Source organism: Apis mellifera, linkage group LG10 (assembly GCF_003254395.2).
Source record: "Apis mellifera strain DH4 linkage group LG10, Amel_HAv3.1, whole genome shotgun sequence".
In the NCBI taxonomy this organism is placed as follows: Eukaryota; Metazoa; Arthropoda; class Insecta; order Hymenoptera; family Apidae; genus Apis; species Apis mellifera.
In genome coordinates, this window is record NC_037647.1 from 11,946,642 (window position 1) to 11,973,273 (window position 26,632).

Sequence of the window (26,632 nt, forward strand, 5' to 3'; positions counted from 1 at the left end):
GAAGAATTAAATATTGATAAATGTCATACAATTTATATTTATACAGAAACTTTATTATTCTAAATCAATATTAAAAAGTACAAAGCTCTTTTTTTATTTAAATAGAATTTGTACTATCATACCATGGTGGCATCCAATTTGCTGAAGGTTTTGTTTTTTTTTTAGAAATAGACAATGTACCATCAATATTATAATTTTGATCTGTTTGTCTTCTGCGTATTTCATTTTTATTCTTATCAAAAGTTTCATTATCCAAAACAACAAATGATTGACCGTTGATGTGTTGTTTTGTATTTTTACCAAAACTAGGAGAGTACGGTCTAATAATGTTAGTTTGAAGTACACAATTCGACGAAGAATCATGTATTCTTTCGGAAGACTGAAATGATGGCGAATGCCTATGTCGGAAACCTTTTGGTTCATCATCGACATTGCAAACATGAAGTCGATATGTTGGACTAGTCGATCTATGTTTTATTTTATTATTTTCCTCCATATTTGATTGCATTTGTCTTTGGACATGCATTTGCGAAGATTTTGATCCCCTAGATTGTATTATATATACATATTACAATCAAAATTATATTTTAACGAATACTAACATTTCTATTATAATAATTTTACAAAAAATTCGAATTTATATCTATTTTACTTTCAAATTAAATATTTCAAACCTTATATATTAATATTTTTTTATCATAAAAATAAAAAATTTCTTTATAAGTAAAAAATATCTTGTACATTAATACTAATTATTTAAATTCAATTTATTAAGAATTTTTATATAATACAAACCTTCGATTACTTAATGGTGGTTTTCCACAGACATTATCTTCATGAACTCGCGTGTTTAATATTTGAAACGCATCTTGATCTTGAGCAGCATTCGTGAATCCAAATTGTTCTGAATTATTATTTATCCAATAATTTTCTTTTCGCCTAGAAGCGCTTAAACTACGATCTCGTCTACGATGCATTCTCTGATCGGCTTGTAATTGATTTTCACGTTTTACGCAATAAGCAGTTTTATATTCTGGTTCAAGATCAAGATTACCTTCTAGGCGTAAATTGGCAGGCATTTTTAAACTTTCGATCCTCGGTATGTGACCGTAAGGAATGTATTGAGCTCGTACCTCGCTGGTAATTTCATGATCGTATCGTTTGCAATCTTGTCTTCCAAAACGTACACCATATTGCGAAGAATTGAATGTTGATCTCGAAGATAATGGTGATTTTCGACAATCTCTTTGATAATCTAAATATTTCGATTTGTATTCCGGATCTTGATCAATTTTTCTTACAAATTTTAACGTGGGAGAGGAAAGTATTTTTGATCCATCAGCTCGTCCAATTTCATCTTCTGGCTTTATAATTTTGGGCCTTTCTCTTGGGAAATCCTATAAGTAAAGAAGTGTTCAAACTATATTCTTAATAATATCCTGTCAATAAAATTCTTATATGCAGCTATTATTTCATTTTTTTGTTGTTATTGAGATATAGATAGACAAAAGATATATCGACCAAGTTAGATTAAATAAATATTACATAACAATTTCGATTCAATACAATGCAAATATAAATTAATTAGAAATAAAAGTAGAACAAGAATCGATGAAACGATAATTTCAAGATTAGAAATTTCAATTTGCCTTATATGCATCTTTATATTCCGGGATTTCAAGTGGTGAAGTCTTCAGATCTTCTAACTTTGAAACCAGCATTTTCATCTCCTCGTCTTTCCTCTGTTTCTCCATCAACTCCTTTTTCTTTTTCCTCTCTTCCTCAGAATCTTTGCTCGAATCATGCGTCAATCGTGTCTCCCCGATACTAGGATCGATAAAATTAACAGCATCCCCCATGTATGTATTCTCAAAAAACAAGTTTCCAGTCTTTAGATGAGTTTCGGGTTTTACAGGGTGTGGACGTTCTGCAAAATACAAATACCGAAGTATTTATCAAATTTAAAAATAAGAAAGCAAATTTGCATAATCACCCTTGTTATCATGTTTCTTAAACATATCGGTATATTCCGGCACGAAATTAGCCTCCCCATTTAATTTCAAATTGGTATTTTGCCTTAACAATTCCGGCCTTCGCACACCTATAAACGGTACATATTTTTCCTGATTTTCCGTCGTCGTTTCAAATTCACCCTCGAGTTTTAAATGCGTAGGTACACGTATAAGTTCCGGTCGACTAACGTTCAACCATTGGATGAATTTTTCACATTTCTCAGTGGTTGTTTCCAAATCACCTTCCATTTTTAAAGATGTGGATCTACGTGCTAGGTCGGGTTTATGCCGACCTTCGTAAGCCACGTACGACGAATAAGTTTCCGTATCCGTGTATAATTCACTATCACGTTTGAAACTGGTACCCCTGTTACATCGTGGACATATTAATTGAACGATCAAAACAAATAGATGGATTAATTCCTATACAGAGAAATAATTTTATTTTGTTTAATAAATTATTATACCATTATTAAAAAAGAATTTATCATTTTCATACACGCTTATGGATTAATCGAAATATAAATATTCTTTGAGAAATTTTATTATATCGATATTATATTCATACCTTCTGCTCAAAGAATTTCGTTTAAGAGAATTGGTAAGCGGTTCGGTCTCCATTGTATTATTATCGTCATTGATCTCGCTCGTTTTATTTTTAATCGGATTTACTTCCTCTCGTTCCCTTACATCTTTCCCAACTAAAGCTCGCCTACTTTCGCTCGATTCCTTCGTCCCAAGATTTCGAGGCCAGACACATTCCTACGGTAAGGGGTACATCTATGAAAATTTAACAACATTACTTGGATCACGAAGGTATATAGGCTTGAAACGAGTTGTATAGTATTTAAAAAGTTGATTCATCATGTTAGAGATGAGGAATACGAACCTCGAGGGATTCTTCGCTTCTCGCGCGGAAAGCTTGGCGGTATTCGGACACGAGATCTTCGTTTTCAGCCTCGACGTAAACTTGAAGATTGTCCTTCGGTTGCCCCTCTACACGCCTCCTTCGATAACGGGCCAACTCGTCCACTGTCAGTCCTTCCAGCAAAGGCCATATTTCCTTCGATTTATTCCTTCTTCGGTTTTTCTTTCTACTCTGTGCTAGCTCGGTGTCCGAGGAAGATTTATTGACCCCGTGGGAGGACCATCCAATTTTATATGTACGACGCCTATAATAACGCGTTATAAAAAGTAATCGTTCAGAAAGTAGAATGAAAATTGGAAAAAATTTTTCTTTCTCTGATTTATCGCCATCGAGATATTTTTCCTCGAGGATGCTTAAAAGGGAAGGATCATAACGAGTTGATCATAAAACTAAACAAAGAATAATAATGCGTTCGTTGAGGAAGGAATTATTTCGTATAAAAATTATTGTAATTTTCCTGGATAAATGTTTTCGAAATAGAAAAACAAATTAATGAAAAAGATAATGAATTGTAAAAATAAAAATGGCATTTTTTAATTTGGAAATAAAACGTGATAAAACGTCACGTGTAATCGTTATAAAATCGCAACAAGACGAAAGAAAAGAAAGATGGAGCATCGAACCGGGTGGATGCCCGGAACGGACTGAAATGTTTCAGCAAGTGTATTGAAGCTGCGGGAGGATATAAAGGTGGGCGGAAGTGGAGGTGGTGCAGCCCGAGGAGGGTCGAACGGAGGAACAGGAAGAGGGTGGTACGTGCCTTTACGGAACGAGCCTTCCAGACGCGACGCATCGATCTACAACAACGAGAGGGGGAAGGGAGGGGAGAGAGGGAGAGCGAGGGAGAGCGAGGGAGAGCGAGGGAGAGCGAGGGAGAGAGGGAGAGAAGTTCGAAAAAGAAATTTCGTTAAAGCCTAATAGTTTACGTGCACGGAAATGTTTAAGCATTATCCAGTTTCGTACCAACGACATTGACGACGTAACAATCCTTATCGGAATCTATATAAATGTTTCGACCTAAAAAGAATCTTTGCTAACTTATGTCGCGATAGAACGATAGAAATTGGATAAAATGGATGATGGAATTGGTAAAAATAGACAATGAAAATTGTGATAGATGGAATATGGGCACGAATTTATTTTCGCATTTCGTCGATTCATTGAGTTTTATTTTTAAAGTTTCATAGATAATATTGAAATCTGATGTCGAAAATGTAACGTAAAGAAGAAACTTAAATTATTGTGATTTTTTGATGAACGATTACAGAAGATGAATGAATTAAATCTTTAAAGATTTATTTCTGATAACGTTATTTTTAAATTCGCAGACAACGATAATTGAAAATTTTCGAAATAGAATGGCTGGTTAATTAAAAATAAAAAATAAAATTATCTGTTTAGCAATCAATACTTCAACATGACCTACAAAATACAAGGAAGTGAGTGTAATTGACCAACATTTCTTCGTGATTGGCACACAATTATATTACCTTTACTGGAAACTGGCCCTGATTTCAAACATGTGCTCTTTATCGATATACAGATTTGGGACGTGTACAAATATCTACCCACAAATCTTAAATGAGCTTTTGAACAAACAGATCTTTATCAATTAGACATTTACAAATTAAAAAAGGTTACATAAGTTATACAAATAATTACAAGAATTTTAAATAATATAATTCTTAATCGATAATAAATGATTTATAGCACGTTGAATTGTATTATTTAAAAGAATTTATTACTTCAGAGTAATTTATTTCAACTTGTAGTTTGTGCTTTACGTGATCAATGACCATCATGATCACGCGATAAAAGACTATCAATGTATTTTGGGAAAGCAATTGAGATGTAAAACACGAACAAACTTAACGAATATTTATAATTTTTCGTTTATTTTTTAATTTCATGTATCTTCGTCAGACTGAACGTATTTCATAATCGAGTTCGAAACCGATTCCTCTTTCGCTCATAAAAGAAGCAAGAAGTTAGGTTAGTTGTTATTACTCGAGAATTACCTTCCATGTGCCGAATAATCGTGAGGGTCAACGAAGGAAACGCGACGTCAAAGTTCAACATAACCTGGTGACCTCGATTTTCCATGATTGTAGCCGACCACGAATTTTACATACACCGACGAATAAATGTCCGTGACGTGTTGATGTACGCACACGCAACTCTACCGGTGGATTCGGTCAGTAATTTTACCGGTTCGCACGATTCGATCTACTCGATGCATTTTATACCAACACGCAAATCTAATTACTTTGAAGAAAAAAAGAGGTTATGCGCGTTTAAACAGCTGATAATTATTTTATATTAATTTATCAAAGATTGATAGAAATGTTATAAAAGAATATATATAATTATTATACATATTGCTTTGCTAATTGAAGAAATTTTTGTTGCGTTGAGTATATATTATACATTACGTGAGTATCTATCATAAATATAAAGTAATTTCAGTATCTCAGTTTCCTTCTATTTATTCCTATTTACGATGAATTCTTAAGGTAAACTCTTTTCTGAATTAACAAATTCGATTTCGATCGATGTTGAGGTTAATGGCAAAAAATTTTTTCGATCATTATCATATCATGTATTTAAGCTTGAAATTGTATGTGAAAAAATAATTATTGGAATCAGTTTTTTTAAATCAAAATTATCGTAGAAAAATCGTGAATGAATCAAATTTATTCAACATAAGAAATAAACAGTAAACTAATAGAGTTTTTTAACCGATTAATGAAGTTATTTAATATTTATATATTTAGATAAAAACGTGAATTAATTATATAAATTTGTTAATATTCGATTATAAATCAAAAGTTAACAACAATTTATTATTGGAAAAATCTTGTAGCAAACCATTTAACATTAATGTAAGTGATGAATAGTCGAAGTACGAAGAATGCTTTTACTCAAGACAGGAAATTAACCTAGATTACAATCTATGGCCAATCATTGTCAATTTTCATTAAAATCTGACATCTATTGTCCTAAATTTCTTCGAAGTGAAGAAAAGAAGTGAAAAAGAAATTAAAATGATAATTTCTTTAAATAATTCATTTATTAACGTATACGATTTATTAACGTAACATAACGATGAAATAATATTGTAATATTTTAATATTACGATAAATCATCGTATTATGATTACATGATTTATAATATCTGGGTCACATTTTTCGAATTTTAAAAATTTATTTTTCTTTCGTGACAGAAGTTTCGATCTTCATAAAGGCACGAATCTTCCAATCATAAATTTACATTCCAATATAAAGTTGGTTATTATGCTATACCAACTATGGAATAAATCACACAAACTTGGGAAATTGATTAAATTTTATTCGAGAGAAAAATATTGCTTCATAAATAATTGAATCTAATCTTTTCTTAAAAAATTTTTATTTCGTTAGCAGAAATTTTGAATCGTCTCCAAGATTTTAAACAAAATGATTTGTTAATCAAAGAAACGGAATAGTAATTTGATAAAAATAACTTATTATTTGCTCAAATCAAAAATTTAATTTTTCGAAAGAAACATCATCCATGTGATCATATTTAATTTAGAATCTTTGAAATTGGAGAAAAAACGATCGAAAGAATCTACCAAACTATTAAATTTCATTTCTATAATCACGATATAGATATTACAAGAAAGTTCTATTTTTAAAATATAATAAATTCCTTGTTTTATGAAAAAAAGAAACCGATAATTAAAATCTCGTAAAATATTCTGAAAAATTATCGTTAATTTCTCTCAATCAGGAGAGAAATTAAGATAGAATGACTTTTCAAGTAGTTTACGGAACAAATAGTCCCTAACGGTTCGTTAAACTTGGAAAGTTCAATAGCCTGCAATCCATTCTCCCACCGATGCGACTTGACACCGGAAATATTTGACTATTAGTTACCTTTTGCCAGCACGATCACTTGTGCCCTCGTCCATTGCATTCTCCTGTCCCAACTATCAGATTCCGGCCTCTCGAATCTATCACGCCCGAAGTGATTTTGTTCCCGATCGTCGAACAGATTATTGAGAAAGGGCTGTTAACGAAACGAAATCGATAAGATGACTCGACCGCACTAAAGCTTTCCGCTGGCGTGACTGCCTTTTCGGACAAGATGTTAATGAAAAGGTGCCGGTGATACACCTGCGCAGCTGCGACGTTCACTCGACTCGATCACACGCTAGATGGTATAAAGATCGAGCATCGAGCTCGCCTCTAGCCATCCGTTTCGATTTTGTTTTTCGAGGAATTCGATTATACCGAGGCGTGAACATTAATTGCGGAGATTGCCCTGTCGCAATTTTCCGTTCGATTCATCAATTCTTGGAAAATCCAATTTTTACTGAACATTTCATTTATTATTCTCTTTGTATGTAATTGGTTGGATATCGGTTATTTCTCAATTCATAAATTGCAATTTTCGTCGCATCTATTTCTATTATAACCTAACAAATGTTGAAGGATTGATCATCATCATATACGTATCACGTATCAGATTTTTACGAATAAATTTCATTTAATATTTAACTGATATTTTTATCAGATATTTTGCACGTGCATGCGATTAAATGTTTATATTAAATTAAATATATTAATAATATTAAATATTAAAATTCTTTCTCTTTGTCGCATACGTAGAATTCTTGATTTTGATGTTTCTTTAGATATCATCGCGATAGTTAAACATGTATGCAATCGTTATTCACATAGATAATGCTTTTCCGTGTCATACACGCGATATGAACAAACGATGCCATTGTCAAAGCCATTGTCAAGTACGTTACATCAAGTTGAATTAATCAATCACATATATATATATCGCAAGTTATTATAAATGATAATGGATTATGAATGAAATCAGAATGTGTCTTTATAATTTATCTTTTACATATATTAGACATAGATTTCTATTATCAATCATTTTCCTCTCATATATCAAATCTGATATCTCATACATCATAAAATTATATCCAACGATCACTCGCATTAATTGCAATACAAGTTGACTCGCACATCGTCCAACGATTTGCCATAAATTTTTTTAATCAAGATCTTGATACTAATTTTAAAATCTATAAATCTATAAATCTAATCAATTCAAATCATTACTAATTTTATCTATCAATTTTATATACCAGACATACATCAATTGATTTGCACGAACTGTCGAATAAATGATACTTCAATGATAAGTCGAACTGAGTTATGACAATAGAAGAACGTATTCAATGTGCCGATAATGGAAGGAACATAGAAGTCTTGGAACATCTCGATAGGAGATCGGAAACAGAGAGATAGGAAATAAAAAAAAAAAGAAAAAATGAATAGAAAGTAGATAAAAATCCTAGCTTATTGGAATTAGATTACGAGGACAACGTTCAATATGTAGAATTTAACTTTGGTATCAAGATACCAATCAGCAAAAATGCTCCTGGATCCTCCCACTCATTACTCAAAGTAGTTTACTACACCACTCTTCGATGATTCTTGCTATCATGTTACATTACAATTCGACAGTGATTCTTCAAAATTTGAAGAGAGCAAAAAGAATTAACAAATTATAAAATAAATATATAATTAATTTAATTAACATAATTAAATATGTAATTATAAATATAAGTATTCAAGAAAAAATTAAATTAAAAAAAAATATTCAAAACGATTTGAATAATCATAAATATAAAAATTCAAGATGAAACAAGAAAACAATAAAAACACAAAACACGAAGATCACAAACGAAGGAATAAAAAAATTGACTTTTATTTTTTGTTTTAATTTAGAAAGTATATATGGAATGCATTCATAATAAACTTAGTTAATTAAGCATTTATTTTATAACATATAATATATACTTATATTTTCTACTTATATTTATTTATTAATTAATTAATATGTATATAAAGGATATTTTTGTCCTATTTAAAAGAAAAAAGAAAAAAATAAAAATATTAAAACTTTGTTAAAAAATTTGTATATTTTATAAAGAAATTTGATTCGATGATACTCAATTATATAATAAAAATAATAAATTTAGTAAATAAATTACTAAAAAATAATATATTAAATTAAAGATAAAGTATATTAAATTATCAAAATTAATTTAATCTTGTTTAATAAAGAAAAAAAATTTAAAAAAAGACAGAATAGAAATAATTAAGATATAAATAAGATAATAAAGAAGACAAATTAATGTCAATTAAATATCAAAGCCATTTTTTGAATGCATAAATTTTGAGAAGCAAATAGAGGAAGAAATAAAAAGATAGACATAGAATAAAAATTATGACATTAGCGCCATCTTCAGAATACCGCAAATAAAATACAAATAAAAAAGATAGTAAATAAAACATAAAATAAAAGAAAGATAAAATAGACTAAAAATTGATTGTTAATTCCATTTCTTAACTTATATATATAATCTTAACTAACCTAAAATCTCCTTAAACGTAAGATAAAGTAGAATAAGAATAAAGAGTTAGCACCATCTTTTGAATACTAAAAATACCTTTCTAAAAGTTCTTAAGATGGCAGTAATATTTAATTTTTATTCTATCTTATTTTGTTTTTCCGATAACTTTCACTCGAAAGATGGTACTAGTGATTTATTCTCACTCCATCTCTATATTTCTTCTAATATTTACCATCCTTTCTTTATATGTTTTATTTGCGCCATTCTAGAGATGGCGCTGATTCCATAATTTTTATTTCTATTTCTATCTTTCTTTCATTATTTCCTTTCCTTGTCTATACTTTTAAATTAACAAGTACGAAACATTAAAAAATAATTTATTCAAATTTAAATGCAAATATAAAGCGATTTTGAAGAATTTTATAATAGAAAAATTATTCCATCAAAGAAAAATATCTTTATATTTTAAATTCACAACAATACATAAAAATGAAATAATCAAGAGATAAAATAAAATTAATTTTTTTATATTTTAAAAAATTAATTGAGTCAAAATAAATTTTATTAGATTTTTATATATATCTAATTATCTAATTATAAAAAATAAGAAACAAAAAATTTTTTTGTGTTAATAAATTAAGCTATTTATTCCATGTTATTTCTATTTCATATATAATAATTAATAAGTCTTTTAATAATAAAAATATACAAATATTTTAACTTGCTAATAATATGTATATATATATTATTTAATCATATTATATATAAAGTAATATGTATGTAGATATGGTAACAATATTGATTAGATTTATAATAGGTGAATTCTACAATACATTGATATAATAATTTGCTAGTAAGAAGAAAATGTGGCAAGATAACGAAGTTCGATTTGATATTTCTTACAAGTAATTTTTTTTTAAATGTATTTCATATTAATTATTATTATTATATAAATCTTATTTGATTTTTATTCATATATTATGAGTAAAAATTTAATTTATATAAATTTTTATTCATATATTATGAATAAAAATTTAATTTATATAAATTGTACTAAAAATTAAATTAACTGAGATGTACTATTAAAATTAATATGTTATGTAAAAAATAATTTATTATATTTTATTTATAAATATTATAAAGGAATAATAATAGATATTTACGATAATTATAAATTTTTATTTTTCTACTAGTCATATGCAACTAAGATTGGGAGAATTTAATGTTGATAAACTCGATTTAATAGAAGATACAAAAGGAAATGCAGGTGATAATGGAAGATTAATAGTGACCAATCTCAGAATTATATGGCATTCTTTGCTTCTTCCTAAAATCAATTTAAGTATGAATCATAAATACATTAATAAACACATAAATAATTTAATATTTTTTTTATTTATAATCATTTTTATAAATATATATTTTTAAATTTATATTAAATAAAATCTTTAAATTACATATATTTTTAATAATTAAAATCGAATTTTGTAATCTTGTAATTTATAAATATTATAAATAAAATATAAAAATATAATTATTATAGTTTATTTAGTTTATAAAATATAAATATAAATATATAGAAAAAAATAATAAATATGAAAATTTTATATAATACTAAAATATTATAAAAAATATTATAATTAATATAAATTATGTTTTTGTTTTTTTATTATATAGGTATTGGCTACAACACCTTTATAACAGTAAATACTAAAATTATACATAGTGTTAGTATATTTTATTAAATCATTGATTCATTTTTATTTTTTAAATAACAAAAAATATTATTTTTATAGTTACAAGGAAAACACATGCAAGCTCTATATATTTTAGCTTCTTTTCGAAATTGTAGATACGAATTTTTATTCACAAATCGAGATTTAAAAAGTACACGACATTACACTTCCGTTATTGGTGTTTACAGGTATATATTTTATTCAAATAAAAATTTTTATTATTTATCACATAAGTTATTCTTTAATAAATATTCATTTAAAAAATTTGAAAATTAAAATTATTTATTAAAAACATAAAAATTTATTTATAACATTAAATTAAATTTTATTTTATTTTTAAATAAAATTCTCATTTGCATTTTTTTTATTTTTATTTTTTAAATATTAATTTATTTTTTTAAATCCATATATTTTGATTATATTTATCTTATTATATGTTTAAAGTATTAGACAAAAATATATTTTTTAATAAATATTTATAAAATATTTTTATATATAATAATAGCATTATTTTGTATTAATATTACAAAAAATTTGAATTAATGTATATATTTATATTTCTATATTTATATAAATTATTTTTGATAAATTGTTATAAAATTAAGTTAAAATAAAAAATTTTAATCAAAAAATGAAAATTTATTAAAATTATGATTATCACTATTATCCAAATAAAATTTAATTATAATTATAATATAAAAAAAAACATTACAGAGCATATATTTCATCTAAGATTTATCGAGAAATTAAATTAAGAAGTGGAATAATTAATGATAAACAATTGACTTTATTACCACAAGAAATAGTTCATTCAACACTGCAAGATATCTGGAATTTATCATTAGAACAGGTTAATTAATTATTTTTTATAATAATAATAATATATATATAAAAAATTATTAAAATATTTTTTATTAACATTTGTATTAGGGGAATATTGGAACTTTTATCGTGACAAATATACGTTTAGTATGGTTCGCTGATGTTAATTGTCAATTTAATATATCAATTCCTTATCTTATAATAGTAAATGTGAGTACAAATATATATTATGTATATATTAATATATAGAATTTTCTAATCAAAAATATAGTAAAAACTTTTTCATTTCTTTTTTTTTTAAATAGATTATTATCAAAAATTCAAAGTTTGGTCCAACTTTAGTTATTAATAGTACTGAATCCAGTGGAGGATATATATTAGGATTTCAAGTTAATCCCGCTCAAAAACTTCATATCGTTTATAAAGAAATTTTAATGTTATGGAAAGCATTTGAAAAATTTCCTATTTTTGGTGTTGATTATACTTTTGAACACCAGGTAATTATATTATTTTTAAATAATTTATTGAATAAATATTATTAATTATCTATCAATTATTACAGGCTCCATTACAACAATCAAATATAGAACAATATACTGAAATACAAGATAATCAAATTGAAATTTCGAATGTATTTGGTTACTACTTTTCTGAAGGATCAAATCAAAGGAAACCAAGTTTTTCAATTTATTTAGGTCTTGCAGCAGAAGAACCTCGAGAAGCCAGTACACTGCAAAATCTATGGGAGCTCGTGCCACAAACTTAATTGATACTATAAATGATATACTTTAAATTCTACAAAAGTATCATTTTTTTTTACGTAAAATTTAAAAAAAAATTAATACTAATATATTTTATATATTTGCATTCTATTTAAGAATTTCAATCAAAGATCTATATAAAATTAAAATATAAAATGAATATAAAATTTATTATTATAATAATTAAAATTAATAAAAAAATAATTAAGAAAAGAAAAATAATTATATAAAAAAAAATTGTTTGACATTTTTACTAATTTTAATTTTTTAGGTCAGATAATTTTATAACTAAATAATTGTTATAAAAAGAATATTCATATAAAATATTTATAAAAAAAAAATATAGATAATAAATATATGTGTATACATATATAGTGTTCTACTAACTCTATATTTTTGAAATATTTTCGGTATTTTAAATAATAAATGAAAATGTTACATATATTAAAGATTATTATTATTTCTATACTCTTATAGAAAATTATTTTTATATTCAAAATCCAATATTCTATTGAATTTATATAAAAAAATAGATATTTCACTTAAAAAAAATAAGATTTTTTTTTATGTTTATAAACTTCTATATATTATATAGAATATTTTATATATATTATAAACTTCATCTATAAACTTATTATTATTATATCATATAAACTTTATAACTTTTATAAATAATATTTTCATTTATTATTTGAAATAGTGAAAATAATTTAAATAATTAGAATTTGTAGGATACAATATATATTTATACAAGATATAATGAGTTATATTATATTTTAATTATTTTAATATAACTATATTGACTTCTTAAAACTCGTTATTTCTTTAAATATTTTTTGTTAATTTTGTTTTATATAAAAAAGTCAATGATAGGAATTCCACAACTATTTAATATAACTATTTTTCTCTCATTTCAACATTTATATTTAACACTTTACCAAATATTTTTTAGTATTTTATTTATGGAAAAGTCAACGTTTATACGGAATTGATAAAAAAATAGATAACTGGAATTAAAGCATCAGTATTCTATAATATAACACTGAATAAGTCTTTAATTGTTTAATTGCAATTTCATACCACTTTTCAGATTTCGTCTTTAAATTTAACTTGGTCTACAATTTAAAGGTTGCACAATTGATTGATCTTGATTATCATCACCATCTTCATTCAGTTCAGCCTGCTGAACAGGAAATCTATATCCCATATTCATAAGCATTACTTCAAATGGGTCACTCTTCATGCGAATTTGATTTGCAGATGCAGCATCTTCTAAATTTTGAATTTCTCTTTCATTTATACTACCATCCTATATCAAATAAATTCCAATTTAATTTTTAAAATTAATGAAAAATTATATTAATATATATAAATATTATATATAAATTCTACATGATTAAATAAATATCAAACTTTCTTTTTTTAATGAAATTTTTTAATGAATAATTTTAATAAATAATTACTATACATACTTCAGGTAAAGGACTCCATAATCTAACTACTGGATCAATGCCACTAGTAGCTAGTAAACAAGTAGATGGGTGAGGTTGAAGGCAATTCACAATGCGTTCATCACCTCTTAATACACGTATAATATTTGTAGTATTACGATCCCAAATAAAGAAAGAACCATCATCTGATCCTGCCACAATATATTGACCATTGCTTAAAGGAAAAAATTAATAATTACAAATTCAATTAAATTTTTAAAATAAAAATAATCTAATACATTATTTTAAAATATACTTACTTTCCAAAAAAATTAGCTTCTTTTATATCAGTTGTAGTATTACAATGCCCACAAAACCTCATTTTATAATCAATTGTATTGCGTCGCCATTCTTGTTCATATTCTGATATTTGTATCATTAATTGATTCATATCAATATCTCTACCTAATTGCACAATAATTAATTATAAAAAAAATATTTTTGATAAATTGAATATGAAAAAATTGTTGTCAGTATTTATTATTACACATATAATAACTATTAAAAATTATCAATACTTCATCATGTTATTAAATATAAGAAGTATATATAAGATTGGTTGCTCTTCTTTTTTTTTTATGGATTTGAAAATCAGATATCAAAATTTGGGAAAAATGATTTCAGATATGGCTTTTATAGTGATTATTTTATTGAAATTTAATATACAAGCTGTGGCACTTAAATAGAGACAGCTAATTTTACTTATGAATAATATATCTTCCTTTATAACTTATGAAAAAAATGTTCAAAACAAAGTTTCACTATTTAAAAGAGCACAGACAACAATAAAACAATAAAATAATTTTTTTTTAAATATTTTTTTAAAATTTCAAAATAATCGCTTTTTTTTTTAAATAGAAATATATATATTTTTTAATATATCAATACAGTTATAATCATATCATCATATAATATTAATAATATCTATAATAATATCTATAATATAATAATAATATCTATAATATTAATAAAATAAAGGTGATAAAAATCAAACAATTTTAATATTATAAAATTTAGACAATATTATAAAATTTAATATATGGAAGATATGAAAAAAAATGCTTCACATCTTTCTTATTCTACATAAATTATTTTTTTATCTTATTCTTTATAAAATTGAAGTTAAATTGAAAAAAAAAATTAAATTAAAAAATAAATTTAATGGATTTTTATCTGAAGTAAATTAGTCATTTTTTTTATAAGAAATAATAAAATATATTAATCAATTTATTAAAAAATATACATATGCGTTTCAACAAATAAATGTTTTCTATTTTCATTTAGAAAAAAATCAATTATATCAAATTATATCCCCCTCAAAACAAAATGAATTCTATTTGAAATTTATATAGGCTGAACCATAACTTTAAAAAAATGGTAGAAAATAGACGAAAATTTTATTAAATAAAACTAAATAGCTTCGAATTGTACAATTTCTTTATGTTAAAAACTATATGTTTATAAATTGATTCATTTTTTATTCTCTATAAAAAATATGAATTTTAAAATATAATTATATTAAAAAATAATTAGTTTAAAAGATATTTTAATTTTAGTTATAACTTAGTAATTTAATACTAACTTTATATTATGAATATAAGTGTATAACTTATTTATATATATATATAACTAATATATATAACTGCTATATTTTGCAAGATTAAATTAATTATTTTTAATCATAAGTTTATTATTTTTCTTTAGAGAATAAAAATATATATTAATTAATACAAAAATATACAGGTTCATTCATTAAAATAATATTGATTGTGAAATCTTTAAAATGCTTCCATTTCTAATATAAACATGCATCAAATCATAAACATGCATCATTCAAAATCATTTAAATTTGTGTAATGAAATTTTTTTCTATTTTCTATTTTCTAGTTTTTTTTTTTTATGGCTTTACGTGAAATATCTTATATATCATATCAATCTTTCAATAGAATGTAATGAGGAAAGACATACCAGAATCTATAGCTTCTTTTATATCCATTTTTAATGCTTTACATGCAGAGTTAGATGCATATTCAGGAAATTTTTGTTGAAAGTCTTTAATTATTTTATCAGCTTCAGCTGATTGATGTAAATCAAAGAGACAACGAGCCAATCTACAAATATATATGTGTATGTATATATATGTACATATATATGTATACATATGTAATATATATATTACATTACACTTAATGCGTTATTATTATAAATTGTTATTATATATACCTGAAATGAGCTTTTACATGTCCAGGATCAAGAAGTAATGTCATTTGACAATCTTTAAGCGCAGCATATATATCGCCATCCCTATAAATTACATAAAATTATATGATATTCAGAAAATTTTATTTTATTAATTATAAATTAATATTATTCCTATATTTAGAAAAATAAAAAAAATGAAAATGAATATATGTTATAAATATTTTTAATTGAAAAGTAATATTATTTGATAATTTAAAAAAATTTTTAATTTTTCTATTTACTTTATTTCTTCTTTATTTTATTTACTCATTACTTTATTTTTTAAATATTTTAAAATATTTAAAAATTTTAAATATAGAAATAAAATTCATACCAAGTTCGTTTCATATATGCTGCAGCTCTATTAGCAAAAAGCACAGCTGCAGTAGGACAATAACTAATTGCTTTATTGTATAAATTAATTGCCAATGTATATTTTTGTTGCTCAAAGCTTTCATTAGCCTAAAAACAAAAATAATAATAGACAAAAAGAAAAAAAATTAATTCATTTAATTATATTTTTAACATATCTAAATTTTATGAAAAACTTGAAGAAAACTTACTTGACGTTTTAATTCTTCAACATGTGGTGGCAGGATTTTAATATTTTTATTAGTAAAATCTATATCTTCATTATTCTCTATACAGCACTTTTCAAAATTTCCTATTAATAAATTTAAAAATATTTATGATTTATTTTATATATGTTGTATATGAGTATTTAAAGTATAGATTAATTTTATTTGTAATTTATAATAGATATAACATAAAATTTTTTTAATAACATTTTTATTTTAATAACATATATTATTTTTATAATTATGATAATATAAAATTTCCATAATTATAATTATGAATACATACTTGTAGAGTAACCAAAGCAAGTCTTCAAATTCTTTGGATTATTGATATCAAATAAATAAATCTGTTCTCCACCCATGTTAACAAGAAGTTCATTTCCATCAGCACTGAAGGTTAAATATGTAGTAGTAAGACTCCTATTACCGTCACGTTGTCGAGAATGCAGATGGCCTGCTCAATATCAAACATTAACAGTCTTTGTTAGAGTGATCATATAAAATGTAACAAAAGAGGAAAATAAGGGTAAAGGAGTCGCGTACGCTATTTCTGATCGTACGAACGAACCCGCGATAAAGTACTGTGCGCAACCCAATGGTATATTTTCATCTGGATCACCTCCACCAGCTAGCCGTATACATACATTTCCTCTTGTCCAGTTACTATGTGGAGACGAAATAGGCACCTAATATTATAAATCATTTTTTTTTGTACTATAAATTTATTATTTTTGTTATGAATAATATTTGCATCTAGTGATTCTTTTAGTTATTACTTAAGTTTTTGAACGTTTAATTTTAATTTTATAATTACCTGAGAAAGCTTAATCATTCTACGATCATACATTCGTATATAAGCATCATTAGCTCCAATAGCTATTAATTCAGGTTTCTTTGGATTCACAGAAATACATTTGCCCTCTGCATATCGACCAGCATGATTAACAAGATTTACTAACACACTATTACAGTCATTACTTTTGCAACTATGAGGAGCACGAATATCATATTGTAAAATAAGACCATCTTCTGCAGCACTCCAAAAAAGAAAAGGTACAGTAGTTGCAGTAGCAATACGCTTTACGCGACCTATATGACAATTACACGAAAATATTGGTTCAAGAAGTGTAAGATCTCGAACTCGTACTTTTCCATCTCCAGCACCTGATACCAATATCCTATCATTTGATTTTGGCAGGAACTAAAGAAAAAAAGAAATAATATATTTTTTTGAGTTATTTTTAATTACAAAATTCTTTGATAAAAAGAATTAAAAAAATTTTTAAATTATAAAAATTAATATTTTAAAGTACAACTTGAATAAATCAACAGATTAATATTTAAAATCAATATTTACCTTGACAGAAAATATATTTCCATGGTGACGTGTACGAAGTACTAATTTTTTTTCATATCGAAATGGATCCCATAATATAATATTCATATCATCAGATGCAGAAGCAAGAATTCTAAAAATATATATTGTAACTCATAAAAATAAAAATATATTAAATATTAAATTACATTTAATTATCTCATTTTATATGAGATGATATATATTATAAATATATATTATATATAAATTATTAATAATTCTGTAAATATTTTTTATATTGCAAATCATTTATTATTTATTATATTCTTTATTTAATAAATACTTACTGTCCACTTTCATTCCATTCTAAACAATTAACACATCCTGTATGACCAACTAATTCTTTTTCAAGTCCTAAACGGGATATTAAATTTTCTGTCACATGTAACTTTTGTGAAACTGCATATGCCACTGAATCCTATGTAAAATAATTCAAATAGAATTAAACACACTTTATACCGGAACATAAAAACATTATTAAAAATGTTTTAATATTTTAAATATATTTAAAAATAATGTTTTGAAATTTATATTAAGAAATATTAATTAATAATGCATTTAAAAATAAATATATTTAATATATAGTATATATAGTATATTAAATTTTTATTAACGTACCCGTATTTCACGTTGCCGTACTAAATCCAAAACTCTGTAATCTTTATCATGTATGTTAGGAAGCATTTCTATATTTATTTTATAAATCACTTATTGTACTAAAAAAATTAAATATCCTCTGAAAATCATAAGAAATTCATTATTTTTATTAATTGTATTATACGTTTACTTTTTTAATAAAAAAATGTAAATGTAATCATTTTATAAAAATAACCTCTAATATAAAGATAGTACTACATTAAAAGTGCAATAATTATTTTCACGAACATTGGTTAAAAATACTTAACTTAAAATTAATATGATAAAATAAAATACAAAATGATTAATAAGTCGTTACTTGTTTATGCATCATTAAAGCGTTATTGAAACGTACTCGTACTGCTGTCTTTTTACACAATACCATGAACTTAACATTACTTTTGTACTTTATCACATCCTATCCTATAGTTAATATATGTATACACATATCTATATATACTTATTTAAATATTATATACTTCATTGTTTTTTTAAAATATAATTAAATTTTACAATTATTTTTTATCTTTTAGGACAACTGATGTGAAGATGTAACTTTCTACATAATGTCAAGCTTTGTTTCCATTTCCATTTCGTTCTATAAATAGATATTCGTTGACTTGTAATGTTTTGATGTCTATAATAATTAAATTAATCTAAGAAAATAATCAATGTTATGTTCATATTAAATTTTCTTAATTTTATCATTTACATAAAAATTTTTACGTATATCATTTGTTTATGAAACTTTCAATTTGGAAATATACTATATCATTTTCTAACCTAACAAAATTTATCTATTTTATCTAATTTATAAATGCTATAATATATATACATTTGAAACTTACATATAATTTATTACATTTGATATATTTTTTACAATTATTATTATTATTTTTTTATTATATAGTTTTAATTAATATTATCATTATATTAATATTATTAATTTTACAATTTAGACATTTTAAAGCTCTAAATATTATAAGACATTTTAAAAATATTTAATAATATTTTAAAAATGTCTTAAATATGCTTTAAAAATGTTAAAAATTAGAAGACATTTTTTTATATACTGATATTTTAATCATGAATAGTTATTTCGTTATAGATCGAAATTAGATTGAATTATTCGTATAGGAATTAATGAAAATTTATAAGATGAAATTTAAAACTTATCTTCATAACACATAAAGTAATTTAAAACTTAAAACATTTTGAATTAAATAAATATAAAATTAAAAATTTCAAAATTTTGCATTTTGTCTAAAAATAATATAATTATTAATTAGATTAAGAAATCTATGAGAAATGTTTAAACAAAACATAAATCTTTTATATGTTTTATACCAATCATTTTTAAGATGATGCTCGAAATCTGTCATTAAACATCTTAAAAATGACATTTAAACTCTTGGATTCAGAACTAAATTAGAGTTTTTAAAATGAAAGTTGTGATAGGGATTTTTAGAGAAATATATATAAACAATATTTATAAATAACAGCTTTTAATTATTATGAATTACTTATTATAAACTTATTAATAACAAATTAGTAATTGTAATTTATATAAATGAAATTAAGATTTATTAAAGAATTAATAAAAGAACAAGAATTAATAAAATTTTGATAAAAAAATATAACATTTAATATAACATTAATAAATCAAAATCCAAAAAATATGAAAATAGATTAATAATTTAATTAAAATAATATTTATCGACCTAAGAATATTTAAATTTAAATTTTGATTAATTGTATTAAATAATCATTGAATTAAAATTTTATATTTTAAAATTATTCTTTTTTCATATGTTTCGTTGTAATAGTTTCATTATATCAAGGTATATCCACAATTATATTCATAATTATATTATCTTCAAGGCAAATATACAACAATACTAATAGTACATTCAAGGCAAATGCACAACAATATAATTATAAAGTTGTCCTAAAAATTCTTTTCGTTATTTGTACATACGGTTTTGGTGATCAAAATTTGAGAAGTACAGTCTATTTTTTATTAATATTAGAATTAGGACAAGACAATTCAGTTTTCTTTTAATTTTTCACTATTGTGTATTCTAAGTTAAGTGTCCAAAGCTTTTTTGTAAAATTTACCAATTAATAATATTGGAACAAGTTACAAGTTGAATAAGCTATATTTTTGCAATTATATATTAAATAAAATAATTAGATGATTTAATGATTTTCAATAGAAAAACTGTTTTTTTTAATATCATTAAAAGTTATTTCAAGTATTTTACAAATAAGTCAAGATTATTTTATAAAAATAGAATAGTAGAAATTTCAGAAAGATGGAATGACATTAGGATATTAAGTGTATAAAAAGTGTCTATAAAGTGTATAAAATTTAAAAATTAAAATATATGATAAAGTATCATTGAAATATTATAAATACAATCAATTATTCTTTTGAAAAAATGAAATCATGGTAATTTAAAAAAAATAAAAAAGATTTATATTATAAAAAAAACGAAAAAATTTTTTGGAAAAATTTAGTAAAATAAAAAGAAAAAATAAATTAGAAAGCATAATGAATTAATGAATGATGATACTATTATGAATGATAAAAAAAATTAGTTATTGAAAATAATATGGTATTGATAGTTTATTTTACCTAAATTATATTATAAACTTTAGTAAGTAAAATATAATTTTACATTATAAAGTAATGTTAAATTTGGAAATTCTTTTTTTTATTTATTGATTGCAATAATATTTGATTATGTAATTATATTTATTGATCTATTTTATATAATTATATTTGAATTTTTTATACTTGTATTTTTGATATTTATTATGCTTCTAAAATTATTTTAAAAAATTTTGTCACAATTTTTATTATATTGTATAATCATGTTTTATATTGTATTTTATTATTAATCTTAACAATTACATATTAATGATGCAACATTATAACAAGATCTGTGAATTGATCAAAATATAAAATAAATATTATTATATCTTTCTTTTTCATTTTTTTATTATAAAATTTTTTATTATAAATTTTTTTTATTATTTCATTTATATTATTATTTTCATTTTTGTATTATTATATTTATATTATCTTTTAAAAAATATTAAAAAAAAATATTTGTAAATTAAAAAAAATCTATCAAAAAAACCAAAATTTTAATTATTTAGATATTATAATTATATCTTTGATTATATTTAAAATGATTTTATTTTTTTAAATATAAATGATTAAAATAATATATTCTAATAATGGAATTTCTAAATATCCATGATAAAATTTAACATTACTTAAAATTTCAAGTAAATGGATAATTTTATAATCTTTTTATGAGATAAATTAATTATAACTTATATTTATATTATTGATAATAATATGTTATAATTAAATAATATTAATAATGCATGATATATATAATAAATACTTGTAAATTTTAATATTATATAATGTTTACAGATTTATTTTTAATAAATTTTTAAAACAATGAAGCGAGCACGTATAAAAGCTATAGTTACAGTTCCAACTCGAAGAAAAGCAACACAAGATATATCTGATACCGAAATTATCAATACATTTGAGAACAATGACAAAAATAAAAATATATCTGATGATTCATTACAAAGTTCAGAAAATATTTTACATGAAAACCAAGAACAAGAAAATTTAGAAAATACAAAAAAAATAATACAAATACAAGAAATAGAAGAGCAAGTGCCAAATGAACAATTTCCTACTGAACAATGTAATGAATATAAGAGTGATTCTATGCAAAATTCTAAGGAAGAAATTGTAAATATACAGTCATCAGAAATTTTAAATATAACGCAAATCAGTAAGTATAATGCAATATATATTGTATTATGATTAAAAATTAGAGTTTACATTCACAATTTAAAAATATTTATATAAATGAGCTATGTTTATTAATGAATATAATATAATTCTTATTATTTATATTATTATTTTGTATTATTATTGATTTTTTGATTTATAATTGTTTAAGTTCCTACGTAAAGTCATTTTTATACTTGGAATGTACAAATGCATTATGCATTTGTATTAGTGCTATACAAAGCTGCATGCAGACACTAACAGCCTAACTGATTATCAGTCTGTAATTTAAAGAAAAGGCAAGTCATTATTTGCAATGATTTTAAAGGAAATACTGATATTCTTTACTGAATCATAAAAAAAAAAACAGATAATGGAATGCAGTAAAAGTAATTATTTATGTTATTTGTTCTTTATATAAATTGAAAAATAAAATTACACTTTATCATAAGTTTTTCAAAAATTATTAAGCAATTATTATAAAGATATATCATAAATTGTAAGATAGGAAAATTAAAAAAATGTTATCATAAAGAATTGTTAAAATATTTTGTTGTTGTAGCTTCTCCCATAAAATCAACACAAAATCGGTCTGGTTTTATGAAACCAACACCAAAATTTGATAATAACAGCAGAGTAAGAAGAAACAGTATTCAAGGAAGTGGAGCGAGTACAAGTGAATCTGAAGATGATAGCAGAAGATTACCTTGCAGTATTACCAATCATACAAAAAATGATTTAGTACAATTATCATATAATACAAAAGATGCTGTTACTAACAATATCAAAAACAATTTAATAACAACCAAATTGGGACAAAAGAGACGTATTTTAGTCTCAGAATCTACAAGAAAACTAGCAGAAGCTAGAAGAGAATTTCATTTAAAACATGAAAATAAAACTCCAGATAGAAGCAAACTTACAATGTATGATTTAATATATTACAATCCAGTTACTAATCCTATGAAGAAATCTAATGAATCTACAACAAGAAAAATGTTGGAATATCAGTATGTATTAAATAAATAAATAAACATTTATTATTATAAACAAATTAAATAATATAGATATTTCAATTCAAAAGTAATTGTAATAATAATATATAAATATAGTAAAATAATTGTAAAAACAATATATAAATAAAAATAGAAAACAAATAATTATTTTTACAGATCTGAAGAATTTCAGGAAGAAGAAAATGAAGATGATCCATCATCTGCAATGCCAGTGCCTCAAGTAAAAGTTGGACCAAATGGTCAACTAATAATAGATGAACAAAGTCTTGTTATAGAACAAACTAATGCAAAAAAAGGTAGGAAAGTATTAGCAAAAGAAGCTATTATTGATGATGATAATAGTGGAAGTGGATTTTATAAAAAACGACAGAAAAGCAAAGAATGGTCCGAACGGGAAACTTTAAAATTCTATAAAGCATTAAATACAATTGGTACAGATTTTTTGTTGATGCAAAGTCTTTTTCCTCATAGAACAAGGCAAGAAATGAAGTTAAAATTTAAGAAAGAAGAAAAAGTTAATAGACATTTGGTTGAGAAAGCACTGGCATATCATCAAGAATTTGATACTGAAATGTTAGAAAAATCATTAGGTAAATTTATATATTTTTTAAAAATCAAGTACAAATTCATATGTCATATATTTTGTAAAAAATATTACATAAGATGGTTAAATAATAAAAATATTTACAATAAAGCTATTTATTATTTTTGCATTTATAAATATAATTTAGAATTAAAATTATTCAAAAATTTTAAATAAATATATTATATTTATTTTATATTTTGTTTTATTTTAGAGAAATACTTTATTTCAATTTATTTTATTAATTATATTAATATAATAGAAATATTAATTTTAACATAAAAGTAAAAAATAATTTAATCAATTGAATATATATATTTCAACAAATATTCAACAAATATTCAATTTTCATAATGGAATTTTATATAAAATGTATTTAAAATTTGTGTAGTTTCTACTAATAATTTTATGAATAAATTTATGTTTATATTAATAATAAAATGAAAATTCAAGATCTAAAAAAATTATAAATAATTTTTTTCTTTAATTTTTTCATAAAAAAATTAAAATATGATTTATTAAATTATTAAGCTGTTCATTTATTGATTAATATCATAATTTTTATTGTTTATAGCGACATTTGAAAATTCAGAAAAAGAATACTTACATATACAAGAAAAACGAAAACAAAAGACAAAGAGTAAGAAGAATTCAAAATCAACCAGAAGACGAAGTAAGTTTAAAGTATAAATTAAAATTAAAAATTTTTCAGTTTATTAAATATTTTTTTAATTGATTTTATTTTATAGAAAATTATATTTCTTCTATATAAAATTATATTATTATATTAAATATTTATTCACTTATTAATTTATATTTACTAATTTATTTTTAGGAATTGTAGCATCTAGTATTGCTGAAATGGATGCATCTGACAATGAAGAAGAAAAAGAAGATGATTTTGGTTTAGACTCAATAATGTCTAAAGAAAATACACATTTAAATGATGAATGTCAACAAACATCAAATAAAATGAATAAAAAAATGTATAAAAGAACAAGAGATGAAAGAAAACTATTGATCAAAGAAGATGATGTAGAATCATTAAGTTCATGTAATGATGTTGACAGTGACACAGAAATTTATCGTGTAAGACCAACAAGATCTGGAAGATTACCAAAAGTAAAAAGATTACAGGGACCTGATATAAATACTCTTGATAATGAAAGGTTAAATTGTTCTTCCAATGATGAAATAACAATTTCATCAGAAGATAATGCAAAAGTTACAGAGAATTTAATTTTTGACAATATCAATCTTAATTCAGAAATTCATCATATAGATCCTATTAAAACAGTTATACCAAGCATTGGTAATGTAGAACCAGGTTCTTTGGTTATTTTATCAAAGGAATCTTTAGAGGAACCTGGTAAAAGTGTTTTACAAGTTTATATGGTTAGTTCGGACGTTAATACTTAAAACCTTAAGAAAGCTAATGTAAGTATATTTATTAAAATATTTAGCAATTATAATCATTATGATATTTTGAATGAATTTCTATAGAAAAGAAAAGATTATAATTAATTTAATTTTTATAAAATTTTTAAATTATTTGATGTCATATAAATATGTTAGTTGTTATGATTATTTAAAATACAAAATATAAAATTTATTATTATCAAAAAATATTATTTAAATTTTATTTAAATTTTAGATAAAATACAAGTGAATAAAAAAAATGCTAGATTGAGAAGAATAAGAGATAAAAAAAATAATATGTAATTTATATTTGACTTCAAAATGTAAACACATTGTAAATGAAGTCTAAGGACTAATGGAACTTTAACATCATTCTTTTTCAAGAAAATAACTGAGTTGTAACCTATGGTTGCTTTAACATTTTTTATCTTTGTAACGAATAGAATATGATTCAATAAAAATGAACTTTTATTTTGAATTTCTAGGAAAATGTCAATTTTGAATCTTACCAATTAAATCTTTATCAATAATTAATTATTTAATAATTTAATGATTCTTCATCGATCCAAAAATATAATATCATTTTAAAAATTATGGTTTTCTTGTATCATCCTATATATTTAAATTTATAATTAGATTTTTTATATAGATTGTAATATTTTTATCTTTTAATAGATTTGAATATTATAAAATATAAATTATTTCTTATATCTATTATACTTAAATAATTCCATTTTTAAATATTCAAACTTAAATATTCAACTTTTTTATATAGTAAATTTTAT

The 26,632-nt window shown here is 23.1% G+C and overlaps 4 protein-coding genes across 10 annotated transcripts; 2 read left to right on the forward strand and 2 right to left on the reverse strand.

The window, feature by feature from the left end:
* Positions 1-54: 54 nt before the first annotated feature.
* Positions 55-7,076, reverse strand: LOC100578466. 3 transcript variants are annotated; one of them, XM_003251375.4, is made up of 7 exons: positions 6,858-7,076; positions 2,902-3,184; positions 2,581-2,774; positions 2,255-2,379; positions 1,650-1,927; positions 796-1,397; positions 55-545 (listed from the first exon to the last, which is right to left on the reverse strand). In XM_003251375.4, exons 1-7 carry the CDS (start codon positions 6,890-6,892, stop codon positions 98-100), a joined length of 1,965 nt encoding a protein of 654 aa, XP_003251423.2. In that variant the 5' UTR covers positions 6,893-7,076; the 3' UTR covers positions 55-97. The 3 variants fall into 3 exon arrangements, with proteins under 3 accessions (XP_003251423.2, XP_026299104.1, XP_026299105.1); XM_026443319.1 differs by having other exon boundaries at positions 1,994-2,379; XM_026443320.1 differs by having other exon boundaries at positions 56-545; positions 1,994-2,379; positions 2,581-2,792; positions 6,858-7,075.
* Positions 7,077-10,148: 3,072 nt separating this feature from the next.
* Positions 10,149-12,794, forward strand: LOC551495 (Bardet-Biedl syndrome 5 protein homolog). Its single transcript, XM_623890.5, has 8 exons — positions 10,149-10,269; positions 10,558-10,706; positions 11,042-11,091; positions 11,161-11,288; positions 11,815-11,950; positions 12,031-12,132; positions 12,228-12,419; positions 12,485-12,794. Exons 1-8 carry the CDS (start codon positions 10,229-10,231, stop codon positions 12,686-12,688), a joined length of 1,002 nt encoding a protein of 333 aa, XP_623893.3. The 5' UTR covers positions 10,149-10,228; the 3' UTR covers positions 12,689-12,794.
* Positions 12,795-13,712: 918 nt separating this feature from the next.
* On the reverse strand, positions 13,713-19,643 carry LOC413547 (WD and tetratricopeptide repeats protein 1). 2 transcript variants are annotated; one of them, XM_396989.6, is made up of 14 exons: positions 19,359-19,643; positions 18,986-19,103; positions 18,655-18,785; positions 18,350-18,461; positions 17,807-18,193; positions 17,561-17,678; positions 17,279-17,446; positions 16,978-17,078; positions 16,749-16,876; positions 16,397-16,477; positions 16,142-16,284; positions 14,434-14,578; positions 14,156-14,348; positions 13,713-13,992 (listed from the first exon to the last, which is right to left on the reverse strand). In XM_396989.6, exons 2-14 carry the CDS (start codon positions 19,049-19,051, stop codon positions 13,789-13,791), a joined length of 1,977 nt encoding a protein of 658 aa, XP_396989.2. In that variant the 5' UTR covers positions 19,052-19,103; positions 19,359-19,643; the 3' UTR covers positions 13,713-13,788. The 2 variants fall into 2 exon arrangements, with proteins under 2 accessions (XP_396989.2, XP_006569713.1); XM_006569650.3 differs by having other exon boundaries at positions 19,323-19,643.
* Positions 19,644-20,928: 1,285 nt separating this feature from the next.
* LOC725286 (transcription factor TFIIIB component B'' homolog) lies at positions 20,929-26,325 on the forward strand. 4 transcript variants are annotated; one of them, XM_026443301.1, is made up of 7 exons: positions 20,929-21,006; positions 22,455-22,830; positions 23,392-23,839; positions 24,002-24,435; positions 25,003-25,101; positions 25,264-25,865; positions 26,083-26,325. In XM_026443301.1, exons 2-6 carry the CDS (start codon positions 22,482-22,484, stop codon positions 25,845-25,847), a joined length of 1,914 nt encoding a protein of 637 aa, XP_026299086.1. In that variant the 5' UTR covers positions 20,929-21,006; positions 22,455-22,481; the 3' UTR covers positions 25,848-25,865; positions 26,083-26,325. The 4 variants fall into 4 exon arrangements, with proteins under 4 accessions (XP_026299086.1, XP_026299085.1, XP_026299087.1 ...); XM_026443300.1 differs by lacking the exon at positions 20,929-21,006 and adding an exon at positions 21,580-21,663; XM_026443302.1 differs by lacking the exon at positions 20,929-21,006 and adding an exon at positions 23,002-23,218 and having other exon boundaries at positions 22,695-22,830.
* Positions 26,326-26,632: the final 307 nt, after the last annotated feature.